The sequence below is a fragment of the Meriones unguiculatus genome, chromosome 3 (assembly GCF_030254825.1).
Source record: "Meriones unguiculatus strain TT.TT164.6M chromosome 3, Bangor_MerUng_6.1, whole genome shotgun sequence".
Lineage (NCBI taxonomy): Eukaryota > Metazoa > Chordata > Mammalia > Rodentia > Muridae > Meriones > Meriones unguiculatus.
The window spans coordinates 136,905,929-136,931,855 of NC_083351.1; the positions used below are offsets into that span (position 1 = coordinate 136,905,929).

Sequence of the window (25,927 nt, forward strand, 5' to 3'; positions counted from 1 at the left end):
CCTTTGAAATAATTCATGCTAGGTATTGTGGGACACACAATCCCTGAAGCAAAAGGATCACAAGTTTTAGGCCAGCCTTGGCTACATGGCAAGACCCTCTGTCTTAGAAAAAACCTTTTATTTCTCCCAGTCTCAAAACAAGTTCTCTTGGCCCTGCATGGTGATCAGCGCTCCTATTACAGACACAGACACAGACTGAGGAAGGGGAAGCCAGCACTAGCTCTGTCATTCCTCCTTAAAGTGCAGTTGGACTCGTGACAACCATACATACCCAGACTCCTTTTCCGCTCTACCTCACCAGCCCCAGAGATCTCTGTGCCCTGAGGAATTTGTGTTCTTGCTCTATACTGGTAGCCCTTTCCTGCTCTCCTGATGGCGATTCCTCCACTTAGGCTGAAACCCAATGCCAGCGTCTCCTTCGAGCCATCCCTAGCTTCCCAGGTGGCCACTCTGACGTGTGTATCATTAACACACATAGGGCCGCGGTTGAAAGCACCAACACCAAGCCGGATGTGGTGGCACACGTCTTTAATCCCAGCACTTGGGGAGGCAGAGGCAGGCGGAGCTCTGAGTTCCAGGACAGCCAGAAGAAACCCTGAATTGGAAAAAAACAAAAAACCCACCTTGACCATTATTCTGAGCAGACGTTACCTCCCTCAACGAGGTAAAAGGAGCGGCAGCGCTAGCCCTTGCAACTCCACTTGCAGGGCTGCGGATTGTGGCCACCAGGAGGCGCAGCGATCTCACCGGAAGCAAGAGAGGAAGAGCGCCCTGCTTGGGGCCGGGACGACGTCTGCGCATGCTTCAAGTCCTGCTACCCATAAGGCTTCGCCAGAGGCTTCCGATTGGCTCCGGCGCCCGCCCGCAAACGCGCCGGAGAAAGTTTGTCCCGGCTCGCGATCCGGTGCTCACGCCACTGCTAGAAAAAGGCGACAGTTTTTTCCCTCTCCGATTGGAGCTCCGGGGAGGCGTGGTTGTTTTTGCCTGGGAAGTGCGCATGTGTTCGGCGAGCGATGGAGGAGATGGAAGTCGAGCGGAAGGTGGGAACGAAGCTGGGTACGCAAGATGGGCAGCGGGAAGGGGGAGGGGCCGCGGGCTGACTCGGGTCTCCGCAGCGGTGTCGCGTGGACCAGGCGGCCGCGGGAGGGAGCCGCTCCGAGGACGAGAATGAGGACGACGAGGACTACGTGCCCTATGTGCCTTTGCGGCAGCGCCGGCAGCTACTGGTGAGGGCCCGTATTCCAGGGGCGACGGCCCGTCCCCGGCCGTCAGCGGGAGGGGCAGACCTGGGGAGCGGTAGTTAGTAGCTTGGGACGTGGTTCTGAGGCAGACAAGAGACGGTGATCCTATCTGAGTTCCGGAAAGATGTGCGCCTCAGTGCACACAACCCCCTTTCCGGAAAAAGCCAGGATCCTGGCTCCCACCCTCCCGAGTGCCGTGCCCCCCACCTGTTGGGTTTTGGGCTTGACTCTGAGGGATGCTGGTGGAACCTCAGCTCCAGAAGCTGCTGCAGCGAAGACGCAAGGGAGCTGCAGAGGAAGAGCAGCAGGACAGTGGCAGTGAGCCCCGAGGAGATGAGGATGACATCCCTTTGGGCCCCCAGTCCAATGTCAGCCTCCTGGATCAGCACCAGCACCTCAAAGAGAAAGCTGAAGGTAGGCTGAGCTAGAAGGAGAGCGTCTGAGCCTGGGGCGCAGTGCTTCTGTCTCTTTGATGTCTTTGGCATCTCTTCTCAGCACGCAAGGAGTCCGCCAAGGAAAAGCAACTGAAGGAAGAAGAAAAGATTCTGGAGAGTGTGGCCGAAGGCCGAGGTACGATTATAATTGGTGCAGAGAGGAGGCGGCTCAGTCCATCTCCTCCCAACTTCAAGCAGGTTGTGCCCCACGGGGAAGGCCTTTGGGAAACAGGAGTCCATTGAGCTATGTCTGTCTCCTCAGCTTTGATGTCAGTGAAGGAGATGGCCAAAGGCATCACATATGACGATCCCATCAAAACTAGGTATGTCTTTTCAGTCAGTATATGTGGCTGAGACTGGCAGTGATACACGGAGGCCCAGCTGTACTGACCTCCTGTGTTGACCTCTCCTGCCCGCTGCCAACCTTTAGTTGGACACCACCACGTTATGTCCTGAGCATGTCTGAAGAGCGACATGAGCGAGTTCGGAAGAAGTACCACATCCTGGTGGAGGGAGATGGTATCCCACCACCCATCAAGAGCTTCAAGGAAATGAAGTTTCCTGCAGGTTTGTGAGGAGAGGGGAGACACCTGCTTTTATAGTCATGCCTGTGTGAGATTGTGTACTGGTATGGATTTTTATCAGTATGGATTGCAGTTTATCTTTTATCCCGGCTCACACCCAGGTAATTGAGACTGAAGTATGTTATTTATTTGACACGCTTTACAGCACAACAACTGAGCAGTATGAGTCTATATTAACCCTCTAAGCTAGTCTGGCGCCCTCTTTGCCAAATTTCCTGAGATACTTGCATTTTATGACTTTCTCTGCTCTAGCTGCTTTTTTCTCATGTTGTCTCCTGGACCTCTGAATCCCCACTTCCTTTCCCTCTTTTCTTCTCCTTTGGCAGGCAGAAAGTCCAACCCTAGTCTCTCCCCTACTCAGTGATTGGATGTTGAACTGCTTTATTGACATATTAGGGGACAATTGGGGAGCAAAGCTTAGACAGGAGAGTCTCAGGACAAGGGTTGCAACCATGTACGTGTGGCACCGAAATCAGTGTTTGAGTCTTTACACAGTCCACAATAACATGCCTACAGCATCCCAGCCCCAATCAGCTCAGCAATGGGAATGGAAGTTTGAGGTAAGATTTCCCTTTGTGATTATTGGTGGCAGTTAGTGTTTGGAGAAGTTCTTTTGAGAAACAAGCTGACCTCAAATTTGAAACAGTCCTCCTGCTTCATCTATACTGAATGCTAGTGTTAGCATTGTAGGCATGTTGAGGAGATGGGTAGGCATGAAATCCGTTGTCATTATGAAGTCCTAGTTGTCCTAGAACTTGAGATGAGCAGGCTTTCCTCAGACTCAGAAATGCAATTACTTGTGCCTTCTAGGTTTAGTGGTACAGGAATGTACCACTACTCCTTGTTAGAGAAAGGTTTTCTTCCTTTTTTTTTTTTTTTTTTTTCCTTCTTTCGGTTTTTTGAGGGTTTCTCTGTGTAGTCCTGGCCGTCCTGGAACTAAGCCTAAAGACCAGGCTGGCCTCAAACTCACAGAGATCCACCTGCCTCTGCCTCCCCAAGTGCTGGGATTATAGGTATGTACCACCATGCCTGGCTTTTGGTCTTTTTGTTATTTTGTCTTTTTTTTTTTTTTTTTTTTCTCTAGAGCTGAGGACTGAACCCCGGGCACTCTACCACTGACCTTAATCCCCAACCCCTCTTTTTTTTTTTATTAATTAATTATTCCCTGTACAGCCTAATCACAGCCCTTACCTCCACCCCTCCTCATACCCTGAGGAGACTCCCCTGGGGTACCAACCAGCCCTGCCACATCAGGTCACAGCAGGACTAGGTACATCTCTTCCCCTGAGGCCAGACAAGGCAGCCTAGCTAGGGGAAAGGGATCCAAAGGCAGGCAACAGTCAGAGACTGCTTCTGCTCCAATTGTTAGAAGACCCATACGTTGTGGGTTATTAATATTTATTATTGATTTATCTTTTAGTTAATTAGCGGTTTTTCCTAAACCACCTGTATACCCAAATCATACACAGAGACTAGGATGTATTTAATTAACCTAGAGCACAATGTTGGGCAATAGTTACGCCATTCTAAACCTCCAGGCTCACATAGTTTCCTACCATTCAGATTTTACCCATTATACTTGCTTTTAGTCATATCTTAGGCCCAGTTCATCTCTCCTCGTGGTTCGAAGTCCTCTCCTGCTGATCCCTGCTCTCCTCTACTCCCACTCTCTTCCTTCTCCTCCCCTCCAGACCAGGATGTCCCACCTTATACTTTCCATTGCTCAGCATTGTGGCTGGTTGTTTTATTGACAGTACAAACGTGGCCATGTTTACACAAACTTGAGAGGCGATGCTACAAGTATGGATTGAAACTAGATAGTGGGGTAGAGAAATCAGTATTTGAATGAACAAGGGTAAATTGTATACATTCCAAAAGAACATTTATACCAACATTTCCCCCTTTAGGTCCAATAAAAGACTCCTTTTCTTTCAAGACAATAATAATTATAAAAGTTATGAAAACTATTAGGTAAGATTTACATGGGCAGTGTCCAGTTCATGTGTATTTGGCCACTTAGGAGAAAGTATTTGGTTATCTATTCTATACTGACAAGTTTAGAGTTCTATACCTAAATTAACTTTTATCTTTATTGGTATTACCTATATGAAAACATTTTCTTAAATTTTAAACAACTTAAGCTTAATTGTGGAACTATAACTATTTGGTCTTCAACCCCACCACAGACTTGAGAAGGAAACAAATTAGTTATTTGAGTAAATAGGAAATGCATGTTAGCAGCTTCCAAAAAATAAAACATTGACAGAGACAGTTTGCTGCCTGAATAGTCACCCATAAATCTCTATAATGTTGGAGCATCATCTTCAGCCTTCTGGCTCAGAATATTTGACAGACATGTATGTAAAGCAGGAACTATTTAGGACTTGCTTACCCTGTCTTGGCAGAGTTCAGTAGTTGACATATCCTGCATTTAAGCTCGCCTGTTTTGGGCAGAATTCTGTCGGTCGTGAAACGAGGACATTTTGTTTTTGCCTGGTTGGCTCCATGTGCCACAATTGAAGCCATCTCCCTATGGAGGTTCTTTAATGCTCATCATCTTCTTTGAGGTAGGCAAGGTACTGCCAGGACATGACTTGTCTCATTGTCAAAGAATCTTTAAAATAATAAAGACATTTTAAAATGCCATAATCTGTAGGTCTCTGAAGTTTTTGAAGACTTGCCTATCTTTAATCAACCTGTCTACAGAATCATATCTATCTGTTAAACCTAGGATATATACTCTTGTGATAAATGAGACTAGTGTCTGACATGACTAAGAGTTGATTAACTAGCAATTAACTTGCATTACTTAATACCCTAAACAGTTTGTAATAGTAGTTTAAAAGTATTGGAAGTAACCTTGAATTTGTATCAATATACTAAAATTACCAATGTATTAAAAATAGACTTATTTTTGCATCAATATACAAAATCCTATACCAGAGTTAAAATTAACCTTATTTGAAAATAACAATGAAAACCTTAAGTTGAGTAGATTTAATAATCTACCTTTTGTCTTATTATTCCTATAAGCTAACCCTGTATTCCCCTTTCTTTCTTTTCAACCCATTTTCTCCTTATCTAAGAAAGAGAAAAGAAAAAGGAAAAGAGTCTAACCTTGTCTTATCTCTGAATAGGACCATTAATTATTTATAACCATCTCCCAATGACAATAAACATTCATAACCACAGAAAACAACCAAAAACTTATCCAACCCTCCTGAAAGGAAATTGGATGTTGTTCTTATGAATTTCTTCTAGCTGACATTTTGGACACGCAGAAATTCTGTTAGGGGGCCCTGTTTGGAACAGTCTAAAATGCTGGACAGTTGAAATTAGTAGCTTTCTTCAAAGCTCTCTTGGGAGCAGGCTTTGATGAGAAACAGCAGTTGAAGCAGTTGAGGCAGGAACAAGCAGAACGCTGGAACATGCAAGATGCTGGAACAGATTTGTCAATGTCTCAGCATGCTGGAAGGATGAATTTTGACAGTTTTGGTCCAGCGTCTCTGGTGTCCAGTCCTTTGTTCTGCAAACATATAATTTCTCACAAGCATTATACAGTCCTAAAACTATAAATCTATGAGATGTACAGGATGAAACTAAACTGTATACCAGTTTTATCTATGTCAGTTAAAAGAATGGAATCATAAATTTTGAGGATATTGTAGCCCAGTATTTATTGGCCATGTATTGTTGAAGTTTTGGCTGGAGACATATTTTATGTCTCAGTTATTTTCAGGGTTGTTCCCATGTAAAGGAATCAGCAATATAAGTTACCATTATTATTGAACATATAATCATTATCATGTTGAAATCAAAACAAGGTTTTGTAGATCAAAATATCTCTTTTGGGCTCTTAGGTGCCTATTGTATTAGGCCAAGCTGCTGTTTCTCTCCTGAGAGAAGGCCTCCCCTTTAGAGAGACAATATTTCTATTGCCTTGAGCAATAGAAGGCATGTTTTAAGTAAACTTTATGTAAACTTTTTAATTTAGAGTTTAGGCATACCCTAGGCATCTTGTACCTGCATTTTTACATTGGTGTGGCTGTTCTTTGGTTTGCCCCTTTTTTGATATGGGATGTATGGTTCAGCCTTTTAAACATATGAATTGTAATATTTGAGTTTTAGGACTTAAATAGGCTGTCATGTACTTTGCCACCTGAAAGCCCCGAGTCTTTTTTGCATCAGGTATGACCAACATTTGCCCTCCCCCCTGTGAAAATGTCTCACATTAGAAAGGATAAGCAGGCTTCCAGAGCAGTGTGACACCTTTATCTAGTCAGCACTTAAAAGGTTTTTTTTTAAAGATTTATTTATTTTATTATGTATACAATGTTCTGCCTGCATGCACACCTGAACATGAGAGTCCATTACAGATGGTTGTGAGCCACCATGTGGTTGCTGGGAATTGAACTCAAGACCTCTGGAAGAGCAAGCAGTGCTCTTAACCTCTGAGCCGTCTCTCCGGCCCCTTCAAAGTTTTTAGATGTGGGAGGCATGCATGTTTGTCTCCCAGCCTAATTTTGAATCCTTACATTGACCAACAGAACATATTTCTTAAGCCAGAATGCCCTTTTGTACCAGTTTTGTGGAAGTACCAGTTTTTTTATATTGGCTGGCCTTTTTAGAGCAGTGTGACATCATCTCTCCTTACATAAACCCAAAATTGATGTGAATTTAACCTTTAGATCAGCAAGGACATAACATCTATTATTAAGAAAAAAGAACTTACATAGTAACCTTAAGGAAAATTTTGTCATTTTGAATCTTAGACTATCTTTGCAAGTGGCTAAACAACAGGAGTTGCCACCCTGGCTTTTATTACGTAAATTAAATTGATCTGGAACTCAGAGGTCTGCCTGTTTCTTTTTACTTTGTGTTGGGATTAAAGGTATGTGCCTTCACCAACTTGTTCAAATATTTTTTTCCCCTCAAATCCCTATCATTGTAACTCAAAGCCTTTAAATGAAAATCAAGCAAAGAGACAAGAAAATTTTAAGTTTTGGTTCAGTTGTGCCAATTTAGAAAGCTGTAACAAGCAAAGCCCAGCTAGTTATTTTTTGGAATTTAGTTGTTGTTACAGTGAATCAGTGGACCCTTACCAGAAAGATATGACAAGTATCTTGCAACCAGAGAGCTTTGAATTTTAGCTGCTATTAATCTAATTTTTATTAGGAAGAGTGTCCTTTCTAGTGTGTGTAACTTGGTATTCCATTCCTTGGCTTTTCCCCCATTTTCTCTTTGAACTTTCTTGGAGAAGGCATGGAGAAGAGCCATCACATATTACAACCAGATCCATGACATTGACAACCAAAACAAAGCCGAAGGGGATTAAAACACCCTCTGCCATGGCATTTTTTATTTTAGATGCAGTTTAGGCCAAGCTCTGTCTAGAGGTCTATCTGCCTTCAGTTCCTTTCTTTCCAGCATGGCTGCTATTGTTGCTCTGAGCTCTGCTGAGCCAGCCACAGTATAAGGAAGCCATGCTTGTGTACCCCTCCTGTTGGACTGTAAAGGCAGCCAGTTTTGTTAAGTCTCAGATCTGCCTACAGTAGGCTATCTTTTGTTCCTGGGCCTGTTTAAGAGTCTCTCTTAACTGATACTCCAACCAAGGACCATTTATGGAGATAACCTAGAACCCCTGCACAGATGTAACCAATGGCAGCTCAGTCTCTAAGTGTTTTCCCTATAAGGGGAACAGGGACTGACATGAACTCAGTGGCTGGCTTTTTGATCCCCTCCCCCTCCCCCTGAACGGGGAGCAGCCTTACCAGGCCACAGAGGAGGACAATGCAGCCAGTCCTGATGAGACCTGATAAGCTAGGGTCATATGGAAGGGGAGGAGGACCTCCCGTATCAGTGAACTTGGAGAGGTACATGGGAGGAGATGAGGGAGGGAGGGTGAGGTTGGGAAGGAATGATGGAGGGGGATACAGGTGGGATACAAAGTGAATAAGCTAATTTAAAAAAAAAAAGTCTCTCTTAAAGAGACAGTAATTGACCTGGGAGTTTTTTGGAATTAAGTTTGGGTTGTATCACTGGGAGCTTATTCCTCCCACCAAATTATATTAAAGTATGATTTAAAGGGTGTGGATACTTAGATTAGTTGGGCGCCATTTGTTGTAGATTATTGATGTTTATTATTGATTTACCTTTTAGTTACTCAGTGGTTATTCCTAAACCACCTGTATACCCAAATCATACACAAGACTAGGATGTATTTAATTAACCTGGAGCACAATGCTGGGCAATAGTTACGCCATTCTAAACCTCCAGGCTCGCATAGTTTCCTACCATTCAGATTTTACCCATTATACTTGCTTTTAGTCATATCTTAGGCCCAGTTCATCTCTCCTCGTGGTTCGAAGTCCTCTCCTGCTGATCCCTGCTCTCTACTCCCACTCTCTTCCTTCTCCTCCCCTCCAGACCAGGATGTCCCACCGTATTCTTTCCATTGCTCAGCATTGTAGCTGGTTGTTTTATTGACAGTACAAATGTGGCCATGTTTACACAAACTTGAGAGGCAATGCTACAATGTATGGATTGAAACTAGATAGTGGGGTAGAGAAATCAGCATTTGAATGAACAAGGGTAAATTGTATACATTCCAAAAGAATATTATACCAGTACTCACATGAAGTCCATGCTGCACATGTGCTACATATATGTAGGGGCCTAGGTCCAACCCATGTCCATGCATACTCCCCATGCATACTCCTTGGTTGGTGGTTGAGTCTCTGTGAGCCCCATGGGAGACAGACTTTGTTGTTGTTGTTGTTTTTCAAGATAAGGTTTCTGTGTGTGTAACTTTGGCTGTCCAGAACCTCACTCTGTAGACCAGGCTAGCCTCACAGAGATCCACCTGCCTCTGCTTCCAGGGTACTGGGATTGAGGGCCTGAGCTGCTGCCGCCCTGCTGAAAAAGGGTTTCTTTAGGTTTCTCTTCAGATGCCTCAGCTATACACATTCACTTTCTTCTGCACCAACAGAGCTTTAGTTCTTACAGGATATTCGATCCCATTGTGAACCCCCAAATTGTGAACTGTATAACCCTGTTTCTTTGGTGTAGTTGAGCCCGCTCACACGCCTCTAATCCAAGAACTTTGTTTCTGGTAAACTGCTGATTATGGTGTGGTTCACACAGCCCTAGCACACACCTTTAATCTAAGAGCTTTCTGTACACAGGATTTAATAAAGCTAACCCTAGGCCAGGAGGCGGAACAGGAAACCAGCTGGCAGGTTTAAAGAGTGGGAGGGACTTTGAGGTGAGGAATATTTAAGACAGCATGGAGAAGAAGAAAGGACTTTTAGCTAAAGCTTCTCAGCTCCCTGGCTTTTTGGGCTTTGAACTAGCAAACCTTCGGCCTTGGGTTTGTTTGGCCTTTTGCTCCTGGGCTGTCAGCTGAGCTAGTGAGCTGTTTGGGTTTTTTCCATCTGGACCTGAGGTGAGAAGGAAGGTTAGTTGGTTATTTTCTCTGGCTTTTTGAGCTGGCAGGTTTTCACCCCAGTTTCTATCTCCTGAGTTTTTATTGGTCAAATAGGTTGGATTTTCCTTTTAAAAAACATTTAGTGAGAATACTGTTAGGCCCAGTTAGCCAGTCAGCATTGGACCCACTGTTTCATGACCCCCAGCCCCTGTTTCAAGACTTGCAACTTGTAGGGAAAAGCTAGTTCTACAGGATTCAGGGTGCTAATAAAACATCCATTGTTTTCTACAGCCATCCTTCGAGGCCTGAAAAAAAAGGGCATCCTCCACCCAACACCCATTCAGATCCAGGGCATCCCTACCATGTGAGTATGGGCTGTGGTCTTGGGGCCCTTGGGGGCTACAACAGAGAAGTTCGCCCACTCGTCCAGCTGTCTTCGGCCAGGCCCAGTCCTGAAGCTGTCCTTTCCCAACAGTCTGTCGGGCCGGGACATGATCGGCATTGCCTTCACGGGGTCAGGCAAGACACTGGTATTCACTTTGCCCGTCATCATGTTCTGCCTGGAGCAGGAAAAACGCTTGCCCTTCTCCAGGCGTGAAGGGCCTTACGGACTCATCATCTGCCCCTCGGTAAGATAGGTGGGCTCGCCAGGCAGGCCGGAGAAGGACGGGCTGCTTTCTGGTACTAGTCTTGTCTCTCCCTTCAGCGAGAGCTTGCTCGGCAAACCCACGGCATCCTGGAGTATTACTGCCGTCTGCTGCAGGAGGACAGCTCACCCCTGCTGCGCTGTGCTCTCTGCATTGGGGGCATGTCAGTGAAAGAGCAGATGGAGACCATCCGACAGTAAGTGCACACCATGCTGCTGGCGTCCCCGAGGTCCCCAGAGAAGCAGAAGACCCCCTTAGTGTAACTACTAGACAGTCCTCAACAGAGTCTTTCTCTGAGTCCAGGCCATGAGGAAAAATGTGAGGTGAGATGGAAGGATGCAGCTGGATATTATGGAAATATAACAGGTGGAATGTACCATTCTCTGGGACATAAGTCCAAGAAGGCTTTGCAGGGACGGTGCCATTTGAATTTTGCAAAGGGGCAGTTCAGGCAGCAAGCTCAGAGATTAAACCTGGGGTGTCCAGAAAATTGAGCCGTTCACTGTGGTTAAGCAAGGAGGCTGAGGTACTGCTGTGGGGCCAGACCCATAGTAGCATCTCTCTCCTTTCCAGGTAATGTGATCCCCAGCAGGCATCACTAGTACAGTGGACCAGGCCGTGAGATCATAAGTCATACCAGAACCCATCCCTGTGTCTGAGGTATTCCCAGGCTTGGTGAATATGTGGTAGTCAGAACAGGTAGTTAGCTTATCAGGAAAACGAGCCCAGCAATGCCAACGAAGGGACACAGGAACCAGGAATAAAACCTCTAGAGACTCAGGACAGCCCTCCTGGGGAAAACACGTCAGGATAAGTGCAGGCTGGACAGGTGCAGCTGCTGCTGCGTGAGCGGCCTGTGCTGTACATAGGCTAGCATGGGGGAAGCGCTGAGACACAGCGCGATAGACGGCAGCAGAAGGCAAGGGACAGCCTCGTGGGAGGCCGAAGGGTAGCCAGGTCCCCACACCTCAGGGTTTCTTCTTGTTCTCAGTGGTGTGCACATGATGGTGGCCACACCTGGACGCCTCATGGATTTGCTGCAGAAGAAAATGGTCAGCCTAGACATCTGTCGCTACCTGGCCCTGGATGAGGCTGACCGCATGATCGACATGGGCTTTGAGGGTGACATCCGTACCATCTTCTCCTACTTCAAGGTGCCCGCCCCCTGCCTCTCTCAGGACCCTGTACATAACGCATATATGCCCTCCACTTTTCAGGGTCTGTGTCTCAGCTGTTACGTATCCTCAGACCCCATCTCCTCTATGCCCTCCATTAGGCCTGCATTCTCAGCCTTCCTAATGCTGCGACCCTCTAATATAGTTCCTCGTGTTGTGGTGACCTCTAGCCATAAAATTATTTCCGTTGCTACTTCCTTACTGTAAATCTGTTACTGTTACGAGTCGTGGTGTGACCCCTCAGTTAAGACCCGCAAAGTGAGAACCATTGTCCTAGCCCTAGGCCCCACTCTTTCTCAGGGCCAGCGGCAGACTCTGCTCTTCAGTGCCACCATGCCGAAGAAGATTCAAAACTTCGCCAAGAGTGCCCTGGTAAAGCCTGTCACTATCAATGTGGGTCGTGCTGGAGCAGCCAGCCTGGATGTCATTCAGGTAGGCAGGCACTCTCCATGGGCAAAGTCTTGCCAGAACAGGCTAAAGCTGGCCATGCTTCCTTGAAGCTGACCGGAGTCCACCTGTGGCCTTTAGCTAAGGCCATTCTTAGGCTGTCTAGCCCAGTGAAAGAGGCCTCTAGTCACCTAGCCCAGGCTGGGAGCCCAGCTGCAGTGTCAGGGTGATGACGGGGGAGCCTAACCTTGGGATCACCTGACCTGGCCCCTGTGGTGGCAGGAGGTGGAATACGTGAAGGAGGAAGCCAAGATGGTGTACCTGCTTGAGTGCTTGCAGAAGACACCCCCACCTGTGAGTACAGCTGGACCAGGCTGGTCCCAAAGGCCCCATGATGAGAGAGGATGGTAGGGATATATGCCGGGGAGGAGTAAGTACAACACCTTCTGACTAGAGTGGGCCTTTTTGAGACAGGTGCTCATCTTTGCAGAGAAGAAAGCAGATGTGGACGCCATTCATGAATACCTTCTGCTCAAGGGGGTAGAGGCTGTAGCCATCCATGGGGGCAAAGGTCAGCATGGTCAACACCTGAGCATAGAGCTGCTGCCATGACAGATCCCTGCCTTCCCTTTCCCTGCCCGGCTAGCCTGCACTATTCCCAATATTCCTACTATAGTTCTGACACCTACCTAATCCTCCCCAGACCAGGAAGAGCGGACCAAGGCCATAGAGGCATTCCGGGAAGGCAAGAAGGATGTCTTAGTGGCCACAGATGTGGCCTCCAAAGGCCTGGACTTTCCTGCCATCCAGCATGTCATCAATTACGACATGCCTGAAGAGATCGAGAACTATGGTAGGGAGGGTGGGCTCTTAGTAGACTGGACCAGAGGAGAGCTAGGCCTCTAGGTAGTGGGCTGGAGGCTGTTCCTTTCCTTGCAGTGCACCGAATTGGCCGCACTGGGCGTTCAGGAAACACCGGCATTGCCACCACCTTCATCAATAAGGCCTGCGGTGAGTCTGGGTCCTCCACCTGTAGTTTATCCAGCCAGGTTCTGGCACTAGGATGGAGCCTGATGGTGCCACATTCTCTCTCCCTCAGATGAGTCAGTGCTCATGGACCTCAAAGCCTTATTACTGGAGGCCAAGCAGAAAGTCCCACCTGTCCTGCAGGTCCTGCACTGTGGAGATGAGTCCATGCTGGACATTGGAGGTGAGTGTTGTACAGGGGAGGAGGGGCCAGTCTCCCGTGTACAGCTGGATGCCTGGGGCTGGTAAGGGAGGCAGACCGAAATACCAGGAAACCAGTCCTGGTTGGTGGGGCCAACCTTGGATCATGATTCAGGCCCTGACACTTGTTCCAGTGACCTTGCTGAACCTTCTCTCCACTCCCAGGAGAACGTGGCTGTGCCTTCTGTGGAGGTCTTGGCCATCGTATCACTGACTGCCCCAAACTGGAAGCTATGCAGACCAAGCAGGTCAGCAACATTGGCCGTAAGGACTACCTGGCCCACAGCTCCATGGACTTCTGAGCCGTCGGTCTTTCCTCTTCCCAAGAGGCCAGTCCCAGGACTTCAGCCACGTGCACACCAGCCCTCAAGACAAGAAGCCAGCCTCCTTGGCCCAGCTGGCCTGGGCAACTCCAGTGCCCTAGAATTACTATTTTTGTTTTCCTTCCTCAGCTGCCATTAAAGCACAGTCCTGTGTCTCTTAGACCAGCTCTTTTGCTCTTTCTCAACCACCTGCCCCCTGGGTCCTGGACAGGCCTCATCCTCTGCCTCAGCACCACTGTGAGGCAAGATACCAGCATCTCCCAGGTTGCCGTAGAACAGGCTGCCTGGTCTCCCCATCTCAGAGTTCCTGGTATCTGGTCAGGAATGCCCAGTAACTCAGAGGACCCATCGTTGGGGGTCACGGGGAAATGGTGTATCCTTGTTCTCCCTGCCTGTCTGACACTGCCACCAGCTTCACTTCCTGTGGTGGCTTCTGAGGCCCCTCCCTGCTCCACCTGCTGAGGAAGGGGTAGAAGCTGCAGATACCCTCCAGCTCTGTTCTACCCTACTCTTTTGGGCTAAAAAGACAGAAACAAGCCAGGTAGATGCTGCCATAACTGTGAAGCCCACGGGTTAAGATGCGATGCGTATCTGCCGATGCCTGTTGCAAGACTGGCTGGCCCAGCAACCACGACTTCACCTTGTAGCAAGAGGGGCAAAGAAATGTCATGGCAGTAGCCAGGCATCTCAGCTCCCCTGCTGTGGGAACTTTGTGTGTAAAGCATGTGCTTAGTCAGCAAAGACAGCAGTTGCTCAAGCTATGTTTGTCACTTAGCGTGTGGCCTCCGGCAAGTTACTTAATTTATCTGAGCCTTGATTTCCTAACCACTGCAATGTCGATGAGAATGCAAAGGATAGAGTCAAGCTGGCTGGGCTCAGACCTACCTGGACTGTAGTGGGCATGGGGCCAGGTGCCAGATCTATTTCTATGTCTACTGTATGAGCCCCCAAACAACATTCTTTGTTGGTTACAAAATTCTTTCCCAAGGCGGTATTACACAGCTGACAAGATACTTGCATAATTCGTATTCATGCACAGGCCCAATATTGGGCTCCAGCAAGGGCGTGGTGGTGGTGGGAGAAGACACCGGGCAGGAAGCAAAGCTTTAAGGAGCATGTGACGTCCCTGGGGAGCACCCTGGGGCCTGCCACCCACACTCCACCAAGACAAGTAGTAAGCCTGGCTGTAGAGGTCTGTGGACTGCTGCCTGATGTGTGTGTGCTGTGGGGGGGCCTCACTCCCTAGCCTTGAAGACTGCTCAGGGAAGGCCTCCAGGAAGAAGCAGCAGCCTGTGGCAGTGCAGTGGTAAGGGCTGCCCAGAAGGGCACTGATCTGAAGAAATACAACTCAGGAAGTAAAGGCAAGAACACCCGGGGTGGAGTTGCCCAGACTAGACTCAGTGGCAACGATGGGGTTGGTGGACACAGCCAGGGTGGGCCCAGGTGGGGTGAGGATGGAGAGGAGACCGTGAGTGTTAGGGATATTTCTGATCGGCCTGGGTATATACCTCGGTGGTAGAGCAGGTGCCTTAGCATACCCTAGACCCTGGATTGATCCCAGGACTGCAAGAGACACCTCGGCCTCAGAGTGGCTGCCAGGAGTTTAGCAATCTGGAAAGAGAAGGGGCCAAGGATGGGACAGGGCTATGCAGTTCCTGTCCTTGGGGTACATAGCCGCCTGGGAATGGGGGAGGGTTCAGAGCTCATGACTCAGGGCATCCACCGTGTGGTCAGTGTGGTCACACACTCACACCCAGCTGATGCAGGTCCATGTGCAAGAAGAGGCAGTACCCCCTTTCCTGCCCCCCTCCAAGGCCTCAAGATCCCAATGGCAGTGTGGTCCCTTTGGAACGGCAAGAGCCCCAAGAGGTTTATTCTGACTACTGTCTCTTAAGTGAAGACCAAGCTCCCCTCCCCCAGCCCCCGAAGCTGTCTCTGGACAGAGGGAGGGGGAAGTGGCCAGAAGGGGAAGTAAGAGGAGTTCCTGTCCAGCCTGTCACCAGTTTCCTCGGGACTTCAGAACAGCCGTGGCCATGGAGTCTGTGGAAACCCCTGTCAAGGATGGCATCCTCTACCAGCAGCATGTGAAGTTTGGCAAGGTGGGAACCCCAGACTGCCAGCCATGGGCAGAGGAGGAAACCTGCTAGGCCTAGACAGCCTAAGTAGACTGAGAGTACTGGGAAGGGAGTCTGGGGAGGTGAAACCCAGGAATTTGGGAGTGGCGGTTCTTGGCCGGAGAAGGTCGGGGCTGAAGCATCCTTTGTGGTAGAGATGCCAAGACCAGAAAGGGTCTTAAGAGTCAAAACCTATGTGTATGATGGCTTCAAGGCTCCTGGAGAAGGCCAAGTCCTCCAAGAATGGAGTAACACCCTGCAGACGAAGGCTGTGTGTCCAGATACTGGGGAGGAGTGGAGGTGGGGGCTTATTTTTCCTCCTTGATCATCAGGCTGTAAACAGTTAAGTTGCAGCTTCTCCCTGGGCAGATAAACCGTCTATTTCCTTTGTCAGATGTCATTTGCATGTTTTCCTCCATACCACCATGAAGTTAAGGTCTCCTCCCCACCCCACCCCACCCAGCCCATGGCCCAAGTGCTGTTTTTGATTGGGGGTTAGTGATAAACACCATAGCTACAGTGTCAGTTGGCCTTCTCTAACCACTAGATGCTTTACAGACAAGTCTAGTAGAAGCCTCAGTCTCATAGTCTCACGGCCTCTAGAGATGAGCATACTATTGACTATGGACGTCATTCAGAAAAAGTGTGATTTGAATTCAGGGCTGACCAACCCCAAATACAGATTTTTCCTGCCTACCCCTACCCCAGCAAGGCCTTCTTATTTTGTAGCCTAAAGTCCTAGAAAGGCAGAAGCCAGGCAGCCAGTTGCTAAGTAGCTTGCACAGAGCCAAGCGGCAGGAGGAACTGTCCTCCCAAGGGTCTCCTTTCTTACAGAAATGCTGGCGGAAAGTGTGGGCTCTGCTGTATGCAGGAGGCCCATCCGGCGTAGCTCGGCTGGAAAGCTGGGACGTTCGTGACGGTGGCCTGGGGCCAGCAGGTGACAGACCCACGGGGCCTAGCCGGCGAGGGGAACGTCGGGTCATACGCTTGGCTGACTGTGTGTCGGTTCTTCCGGCGGATGGGGAGAGCTGCCCCAGGGACACCGGTGCCTTCCTGATTACCACCACCGAGCGAAGCCACCTTCTAGCTGCACAACACCGCCAGTCATGGATGGGTCCCATCTGCCTTCTGGCCTTCCCGGTGAGTGTGCAGTGACCTGGCCTGCTGGGACTACCTCCCCCTACTTATGCATGTCCTTGCTTAGTCAGATTCTGTCACTTGGTAAGTACTGCCAAAGCTCTACATATCTGGGCAGCAGCTCAGAAACCCATAGGAGGAGTCTGTACTCTAAGCATGCTATAGAGAAAATGAAACAGTAGGCAGGGAGGAGACAGCGGGCCTGAGCCCTGAATGACAGGAAATGGGCCTGCCAGGCAAAGGTGTGAGAAGGGTGTCGAAGCCACTGGAACAAGTACTGTAACACAGTGGTAGCATGGGCAAGGCCCTGGGGTAGGAAGATATGTCATGTTTAAGGAGCAGAGAGTGGGCCAACCAAGAGCCAGGCCATGTAAGAGCGAATGTATTTGGGAAGTTCAGTGAAAGCCTGCCGAAACCACTGTGGGCCGTGTGTGGGTGGGAGGTTTTATAAAGCCAGAGGCCAATGGTTAGAAAGCCTCAGGGTTCAAACTATAGAAGAACAAACATGCCTGGCTTTCTCAGCAAGTTATTCATGGAGGAGCTGCAGAGATGGCCCCTCTTGGAGAGGACCTGGGTTCAATTCCCAGCACCCATATGGCACCTCACAGCTCTAAGTCCTGGGGGTTCAGACACCCTCTTCTGGCCACCATAGGCACTGTAGTACACATGTATTATGCATGTTTAAAAATCAGTCAGGAAGTTATCATATGGCTGCAATTCTCTCACGTCATGTGTAACCAAGAGAATGAAAAGCAATGTTCAGGCAAAATGTGGACACCGGTGCTCATGGCAGCACTAGTCACAGTTGCCAAGGGATGGAACAACACATGACCATCCGCTGATGAAGAGATAAAACAAAGCCTTAGGTTGGGCAGGGTGGCACAAGTCTGTAGCCCCAGCGTGGAGGGTGAAGGCAGAAGGATCAGCACTTCAAGGTCGTCCTTAGCTACATGGCCAGTTGCGGGGCAGCCTGGGCTGCTTGAGACCCGGTCTCTAAAACAAGACAACAAAAAACAAGGAGCCTTGAAATAGGACACGGAAGAAGCCAAACACAGAGGGTAACATATTTCAAAAATTTAAATAATATATCCAGAACAAACACGTTCGCATAGACGGAAAGCAGGTGCTCGGTTGCGGGGCCGTGGGAGGGACGTGGATAGTGCTGGCTGATGGGTACCTGACCTTCACTGAGAGGATGACCTTGTGAATATACTGAAAACCACTGAGCTGGGCACCTGAAAATAGCAATGGTAATTGTATCGCTTTGTTTGTTTTTTGAGATGGGGTTTCTCCGTGTAGCCCTGGCTGTCCTGGAACTTACTCTGTAGAGCAGGCTGGCCTCGAACTCACAGAGATCTGCCTGCCTCTGCCTCCCAAGCACTGGGATTAAAGGCATGTGCCACCACTGCCCGGCTTATCATTCTTTCTTTTTGTTTTTTACGTTAAAAATGCACAGGGCGAAAAGGAGGTGGGGTTTGGCTCTGGTCATGCTCATGGGTCAAAGCAGTTATTGTGGACAGTGAGACCTGAGAGCACCTCAGGACTGGCTGTGGGGCAGGGAAGGTCGAGGGTGACACGCAGCTGACAGTAGAAGAGGCCTGGACATTTACTTGCTGTTGCCCCTGCCACTTTCCTGCTGCATACTGCCAGAGCCATATGCAAGCCAGCCTAGCCCCTGGCCACACATGGACTCTAGAAACCTCGCCTTGGTTGCCTAATGCCTAGAGCTCTAGAAGCAGCCTTACTCCCAGACCAGCACTTTTGGGGGAGCCTAGTGGGTATCGCCTCTCCATTACAGATGGGAAGAGACTCAGGATTGCCTAGAACCCTGTAGTGTGAGGCAGAGTGGCACTGGTGGTTTGGAACTGTTGCCTGCTGACCCCGTAAGGAGGGGTAGGGGTGGCGAATGGGGTAGGCGCTAACTGATGCCTTAAATCTATTCTTCAGGGCACTGGGGAATGTTCTTCGGGATTAGGACAGGCTGAGATTCCAAAAAGGGGCTTTGTTCCCATGGAGGAAAACTCTATCTACTCCTCCTGGCAGGAAGGTAAGTGAGGGGAGACCCTAGGGCAGCCTTGCGCCCGCCTGCGCGGTGGTCTCTGGGAAACAACGCCACGTCCTTGCTTCCTGCAAACAGGGGGTGAGTTTCCAGTGGTGGTTCAGAGGACGGAGGCGACCACCCGCTGCCAGCTGAGAGGACCCTACCTCCTGGTGCTGGGCCAGGATGACATCCAGCTGCGGGAGATCTCTGGCCCCCAGGCCTTCTATAGCTGGCCCTACAGGTTCCTGCGCAAGTTCGGCTCTGACAAGGTGAGGTGTTGGACAGCTTGACAGGTCTCTGTAGGGAAAGATGGCTAAGTGGTCAGTGTCCTGGGTCCTCAGCCACTGATCTGCGACTCTGTCACTTTTGTGCAGGGTGTGTTCTCTTTTGAGGCTGGCCGCCGTTGTGACTCAGGCGAAGGCCTTTTTGCCTTCAGCAGTCCACGTGCCCCAGACATATGTGGAGCTGTGGCTGCTGCCATTGCCCGCCAGCGGGAGCGCCTTCCAGAGCTGGCCATGTCCCCACCCTGCCCCCTGCCTCGAGCCCTCTCTCTGCCCTCCCTCGAGCCCCCTGGAGAGCTTCGGGAGGTGGCCCCAGGATCTGAACTGGCCACTTCCAGAAAGCTGCCTGTAACCGACCCTGGGCCTCAGAGCCTGCCACTGCTGCTCAGCCCCACAAAAGAAGAAACAGTGTCTGGTCTCTATGCGTCTGTGTGCAAGCAGACCAGCAAGCCCACGGCCACCATGGAGCACTTCTATGAGAACCTGTGCATGCTGGAGGCCAGTCCTGGGCTGGCCAATGGGGGTCCTGAGTCCCCAGAGGGCCCTCCTGGTGGCCGTAGCCCCCTGGGCAGCCCTGTCTACCACAACAGTGAAGACCTGAGTTGGCCTGGCTCAGCCCCTGACAGCAACTTGGAAGCCCAGTACCGAAGGCTGCTAGAGCTCGATGACGCTGGGGCCACTGGCCGCTCTGGTGCACAGATGGGCATCAAGGCCAAGCTGGTGACCCTGCTGAGCCGGGAACGGAAGAAGGCCCCTGCTCCTTCTGACCGGCCCTGAAGGCCTGTGCGGTAGCAGTGGGACAGAGGCGAGCTCTCAGAATCTCAGAAACAGGAGGAAGCAACTTCGAACAGATCCCCTGTCCAGCCTGACCTGAGGGGCAAGCCAGGCAGCCTGGGGAGGAGCCACAGCTGCCCTACCTACTTCCAGCAGACACCGTACAGATTGACCAATAATAAAGCTTGCCTAGCAACTTCCCCTTGGCTCTGCCTATGGCCCACAGTCCACACTACCTGACTTTCTCCTGGGTATTGGCACACACTACTGTTCTGCTCATTGCAGCAAACACCAGGCCTTTGTGCTGGTCCCCAGACAGTGAGCGCTCTGAGCCTGACTTCAGCCACTCCTGGGCTAAAGTCTGCTTGAGCAGAGGGACCATAGGTTGGTTGGGCTCTGGGGCTCTGTGCAGCAGGAATGATAGCCAAGCAGGGGGAGACGTGTAGCCTGTTGACAGAAGTGCCCCAAAAGTGAGGCAGAGGGGTAAGCATGGGCTAAGCAGGCAGGCAGTGAACCTGGTGTTTCCAGACCCAGGGTACTTGCTCAGGGACCAGAGTTGGTATTTTTTCGTCCTGTGGGAAATTGGGTCTCATCCTTGGAAAAGGTCCCAGACTTGGCGAAGAACAATAGGAAGGTTGGATCTGGAGGAATAGAGGAAGTAGGACAGCTAAGCTGTGGAGATGTCAGGCACTTTTGGGGGTGAGGGGCAGGTAGAAGGGGTGTAAATAGTTGATGTATAAAACACGTGTGCCTGATGGAACTCAAGCAGTCTGGGGGATCTCTGGCTGCTTCATCAACTATAAAAAAAACAAAAACAACCCAAAGAATTTTAAATAAAGTCACGTGGGACTGGAGGCAAAGCTCAGTTATAGAGGACTTACCTAGCACGAGGTAGGGCCTGGGTTCAATCTTCAGCATTGCACACACAGAGCAAAATGAAAAGACCACATTATTCAGGAGGCAGAGGCAGGTGGATCCCTGTGTGAGGCCAGCCTGGTCTTCATGTTGAGTTTCAAGACAGCCAAAGCTACAAAATGAAAGTATACCTCCAAACAAAACAGAAAAACAACTCCTCCCCCCACATCACACTGTTGCCACCACCAACAAAAGGACTAAATTATGCATTAGACCTAATCCTTCATTAAGATTTTTACTTGGGCCGGGTGCAGTGGTGCATACCTGCTGTAATTCCAGCAGTCGGGGATGCAGAGGCAGGCAGATTTCTGAGTTTAAGGCCAGCCTGGCCTACAAAGCGAGTCCAGGACAGCCAAGGCTACGTGGAGAAACCTGCCTCAAAAAACAAACAAACAAACAATAAAGATTTATACTTGGGGTGTGGCTGGGACCTGGAGAGATGGTGCTCAGCAGTTAAGAGCACTGGCTGCTTGCTCTACTAGAGGGTCTGAGTTATAACCACCTGTAACTTTAGTTCTAGGGAACTCAATGCCCTCTTCTGGCTTCCATGGGCAAAGCATATAAGCAATGCACAGACCTACATGCAGTTAAAACATCAATACACAGAAAAAATTTTAAAAAGCCTTTTGCTGAGAGCATGGATGAGAGGATAGCTCAGTGCGTAAAGAATGCAAACCCAGTTACCAGCTGATTTACTACCTGTAATTCCAGCTCCTGGGAGGCAGAGACAAGATCCCATGACAACCTGGCTAGGTAGACGAGCCAGAATCAATGACTCCAGCTTCAGTGAGACTGAACAGAAGAAAGTAGTGGAGGAAGACAGCCGATGTTAGCTTTTGGCTTGCATATAACCCACACACAGTGGCATATGTATGTAAAACCCACACTCATGTCATACACACGTATACATGCAGAGTTTTACCAGTTGCCAACATTGTTCTAGACATGGGGCGGGGGGGGGGGCGGGGACATCCCTTGTTCAAGACAGCTTCAGCTCTGTTCTCAAGCAGCCAGCATTCCAAAGCAAAATAAGCCAATTCCTTGAAGGTTCCTATTTTCTGCTCTCTGCTGCTTCTGAACTCTCCAGCTTTGCATAAGATGATGCTCCTGCTTCCAAAGATCTGCCTTCTCAATCCCTGGACTTTCTGCTTCAGGTGCCCAGGCTTTGTAGACAGAGTCTATGAAGCTTACGCTTGCCTCAAACTCACACTTTAACCTCTCAAGACTGAGATTGGTGACATCCACATTCAACTTGCCCACACCTTTGACACTCTCAAGCCTTATCTTCAAGAGAGTGAAAACTAGTCTTGCTTCCTAGCATCTTCTAGATGTCTCTACTTACACTCTTCTCCCCCCATGCCTCACTCTTGGAGCTGCTCCTTCCTTTCTATCTTGTCTGATTGGTAAAGCCTTCAGTCTGATGAATTCACATCTGGAGAGAGATCCACCTACAAAGGCCTCACTGTTGTCTCACACAGGCAGTCTCCATGCTGCCTGAACAGCTCATGTCCCAGAGGAGCCCTTCTATGCTGGTTTGAGTAAGAATGGCCTGCATAGGCCCATGCGTTTGCATGCTTGAACCCCAGTTAGGGGGACTGTTTGGGGAGGATTGGGAGGTGTGGCCTTGTTAAAGGAGGTGTGTCACTGGGGTTGAGCGTTAAGATTTCAAAAGCCCATATCAGGAAGAGTCTGTCTCCTGCTTGTGGATGAGGTGTGAGCGCTCAGCTACTGCTTCAGTGCCATGCCTGCCATAATGCCATGGTTCCCACTGTGATAAACATGAAGTAAACTGTAATTAAGTCTCAAAGTAGATGCTTTCTGTTATAAGCTGTCTTGGTCAGGGTACCCTGCCACAGCAATAGAACAGGAACTAAGGCATCTTCAAACATTCTTTCACTTTCCACCTGCTCTCACCTCCTAAAAACTGTCAGGAATCAGTAGTGAACTTTCTGCCTCCCTCTGCTGCACTGACAAAGGGTCCAGAATCCTCATCCATCTTTTCCTTCCTGTCCCTATAGTTGAAGGAGTGTCTGTCTCTAGAATGGGCTCCCATCTGAGGTATCTGGTTAGTATCTTTTGTGACATTCATTTATTCATTCATTCATTTGTTCAGTCATTCATGGACATCAGCATCTTGCTATCACCATTTCCAGCCACACAGAAAAATGATAGATGCTCTCAAATTCCCCCTCTTTATGCTCACATTGTCCTCCTGCCACCCCCCTATTTCTCTGTTCTGCTTCACAGCGAAACTCCCCCAAACAGTTGAATTACTCTCATTTCCTGTTTATCATCATACCAAACAGTGCCAGCACCAGTGGTTTAAGTATTGATATACAAAACAACAAACAAACAAAGAAACATAAGTTAACCTTTTGTTTCAGATGTTACAAAAATTTTAACCATATCCAATAACTCATAAGTCAATAATCTATAACTAAGATATATAACCAGGACATAATAAATTTATATATGTAAAACAGATTTTTTTTTTTACTTTGTTTAGTTGTAATTTTAAGGCAGGAGCATCTTGTTAACTATTGAATCCAATTCTCATGAACATAAAGCATTTTTTTTTTAAACTGGAGAAGCTAAAAAGCTATTGGTGTCCCTTTTGAAAGCTGTCCATCAGGCAGCTCTGGGCTTGTTGCCAGCTTCATCCAGGCAGAAGCTAAAAGGTTCAGGGCTTGAAAGGAGTGAAAACTAAGTCAAGAGTAAACCGGCCAGTAAATGAAGTTTGGCCGTTTTCCCAGAATATGAAACACAAAGATATTTCTTTCAAGGGAAAGTGAATTTTCAGGTATAACTAGGAAGGAGTGAGCCATCGTCCATTTTCCCAGATTCTTTGACCATTTTTTTTTAATTACTCTTTCTAAAAAGTCAGTAGGGGATTCTGCAGGTCCCTGAACTAATCAAGTTACCTGACATATTTTTGGAGCATTTGGCAGTTACCCTGAAACTCACCATAAGAACTTGGCAATAACTCCTAAGTGCCTCCTTGTCCTTTCCTCCTGTTTTGAAGGAAAGCAGCATTGATATTCTCTAGTTCCTCGCCATCAGGAGAAATCTGTGGAAGAAAGGGTCAGACAAGGGAGAGGGACAAAGAAAAGAGAAATGGAACCAACAGTCAAAATGAAACAAACAAACATGAAATCATCCAACAACCATAACCATGAGACAATTACAACAAGACATTTCTGGGAATCTGAAAACATTCCAGGGGCACTCCCTGTCTCTCCATGCATGAGAGGCTACATAATCCCAGGCTGGTTAAAAACAAAAACAAAAACAAAAACAGACATTCAGATGAGACAAAGACTACAGACAGATCACTGTGCAGTGAGTTCCCTTGTAGACTGGAGGAGCAGGGTGAAACTCCATTTCCCTCACCACATGGAAAAATGGCCGAGACCATTTCTCCAGACTTAGAGATTAAGAACGGCCTGTTTCCAAATTTATCCTTGTTAGGTCCTACAGAGTCCTGATTACCAGGCAGACAGACCTACCTCCACATGAGGTAATACAGTAACTGCAGCAGTAAGGATATACCGTGTGTGTCTTTCTGCTTCTGGGATACCTCACTCAAGGTGATCTTTTCTAGATCCCACCATGTGCCTGCAGATTTCATGATTTCCTTGTTTTTAATTGCCGAGTAGTATTCCATTGTGTAAAAGTACCACAATTTCTGTATCCATTCCTCCATTGAGGGACATCTGGGTTGTTTCTAGATTCTGGCTATTACAAATAAAGCTGCTATGAACATGGTTGAGCAAATGTCCTTGTTGTATACTTGAGCACATTTTGGATATATGCCTAAGAGTAGTATAGCTGGATCTTGAGGAAACACTATTCCTAATTGTCTGAGAAAGTGCCAGATTGATTTCCAAACTGATTGTACAATTTTACATTCCCACCAGCAGTGGAGGATGGGTCCCCTTTCTCTGTAACCTCTCCAGCATGTGTTGTCACTTGAGTTTTTGATCTTAGCCATTCTGATGGGTGTAAGGTGAAATCTCAGGGTTGTTTTGATTTACATTTCTCTGATGATTAAGGATGTTGAGCATTTCTTTAAGTGTTTCTCTGCCATTTGATATTCCTCTATTGAGAATTCTCTGTTGGATGCTGGAAAGATGGCTCAGAGGTTAAGAGTACTGCCTGTACTTTTAAGGGTCCTAAGTTCAATTCCCAGCAACGGCATGGTGGCTCAAACCATCTATAATGAGAACTAGTGCCTTCTTCTGGTATGCAGGCACACGTACAGCAGAATACTGTATAAATAATAAATAAATAATATAAAAAAGACAATTCTCTGTTTAGCTCTGTACCCCATTTTTTAATTGGATTGCTTGATTTGTTGCTTTTTAACTTCTTGAGTTCTTAATATATTCTGGATATTAGCCCTCTGTCAGACATAGGGTTGGTGAAGATCCTTTCCCAGTCTTTAGGCTGTCATTTGTTCTGATGACAGTGTCCTTTGCTTTACAGAAGCTTTCCAGTTTCATGAGGTCCCATTTGTTGATTGTTGATCTTAGAGCCTATGCTGTTGGTGTTCTGTTCAGGAAGTTGTCTCCTGTGCCAATGAGTTCAAGGCTCTTCCCCACTTTTTCCCCACTTTAGTGTGTCTGGTTTTTATGTTGAGGTCTTTGATCCGCTTGGACTTTAGTTAGTGGACTACAGCTGAATATTGTTGGCTTGTGCTATCACCTGGCTCCTACTGCCATCAAGTGTCAAGAAGCAATTGTGCACCTAAGGGATATAAATTACCACCAGTGAAGCTCTTGGTTACTGAAGAGATGTTTGTGATGAGCTTTTATTGTGTGTGAACAAAGAAGTGTCACAAAAAACACCACTCATTCAGTGCATATTCTTGTATACCTAGGTACTGTTGTAAGTGCTGTGTACCCTTAGTATTAGAAAGACCTTTTAAGCACAGCTCGCTTGTTTATATGTTCCTACTCTGATTGTGAGCAATAGTTCAGAAGGCCTGAAGGAACACCAACCACATCATCCTTTGCCAACACTGTTGGAGCTGTCAAGGCTCAGGATGTGGAATTAAGCAGGACTCATCCCAGAGTTCCAGATCTGGAAGCCAGAACAGATGTATGTGGTGCTAGCAGTTGTAGTTTCTTGAATTCTAAAATGTCTTTAAGGAATGATTTCTTCCTGTAATACAAATGTCAAGACATTGTAGTTCTCCTCCTGCCAGAGGGTTGCCTCACAG

At 48.1% G+C, this 25,927-nt stretch overlaps 2 protein-coding genes across 3 annotated transcripts; both read left to right on the plus strand.

The window, feature by feature from the left end:
* The first annotated feature begins 882 nt into the window (after window positions 1–882).
* Ddx41 (DEAD-box helicase 41) lies at window positions 883–13,604 on the plus strand. Its single transcript, XM_021659691.2, has 17 exons — window positions 883–1,040; window positions 1,116–1,226; window positions 1,496–1,655; window positions 1,737–1,811; window positions 1,938–1,998; window positions 2,106–2,242; window positions 9,977–10,049; window positions 10,161–10,314; window positions 10,392–10,528; window positions 11,324–11,486; window positions 11,808–11,939; window positions 12,177–12,248; window positions 12,369–12,465; window positions 12,598–12,747; window positions 12,834–12,905; window positions 12,994–13,104; window positions 13,287–13,604. Exons 1-17 carry the CDS (start codon window positions 1,014–1,016, stop codon window positions 13,421–13,423), a joined length of 1,869 nt encoding a protein of 622 aa, XP_021515366.1. The 5' UTR covers window positions 883–1,013; the 3' UTR covers window positions 13,424–13,604.
* A 988-nt stretch (window positions 13,605–14,592) lies between these two features.
* On the plus strand, window positions 14,593–19,991 carry Dok3 (docking protein 3). Of its 2 annotated transcripts, none has more exons than XM_021659685.2 (6): window positions 14,593–14,750; window positions 15,437–15,543; window positions 16,393–16,698; window positions 18,643–18,742; window positions 18,833–19,005; window positions 19,111–19,991. In XM_021659685.2, exons 2-6 carry the CDS (start codon window positions 15,478–15,480, stop codon window positions 19,792–19,794), a joined length of 1,329 nt encoding a protein of 442 aa, XP_021515360.1. In that variant the 5' UTR covers window positions 14,593–14,750; window positions 15,437–15,477; the 3' UTR covers window positions 19,795–19,991. The 2 variants fall into 2 exon arrangements, with proteins under 2 accessions (XP_021515360.1, XP_021515358.1); XM_021659683.2 differs by having other exon boundaries at window positions 14,599–14,750; window positions 15,211–15,543.
* Window positions 19,992–25,927: the final 5,936 nt, after the last annotated feature.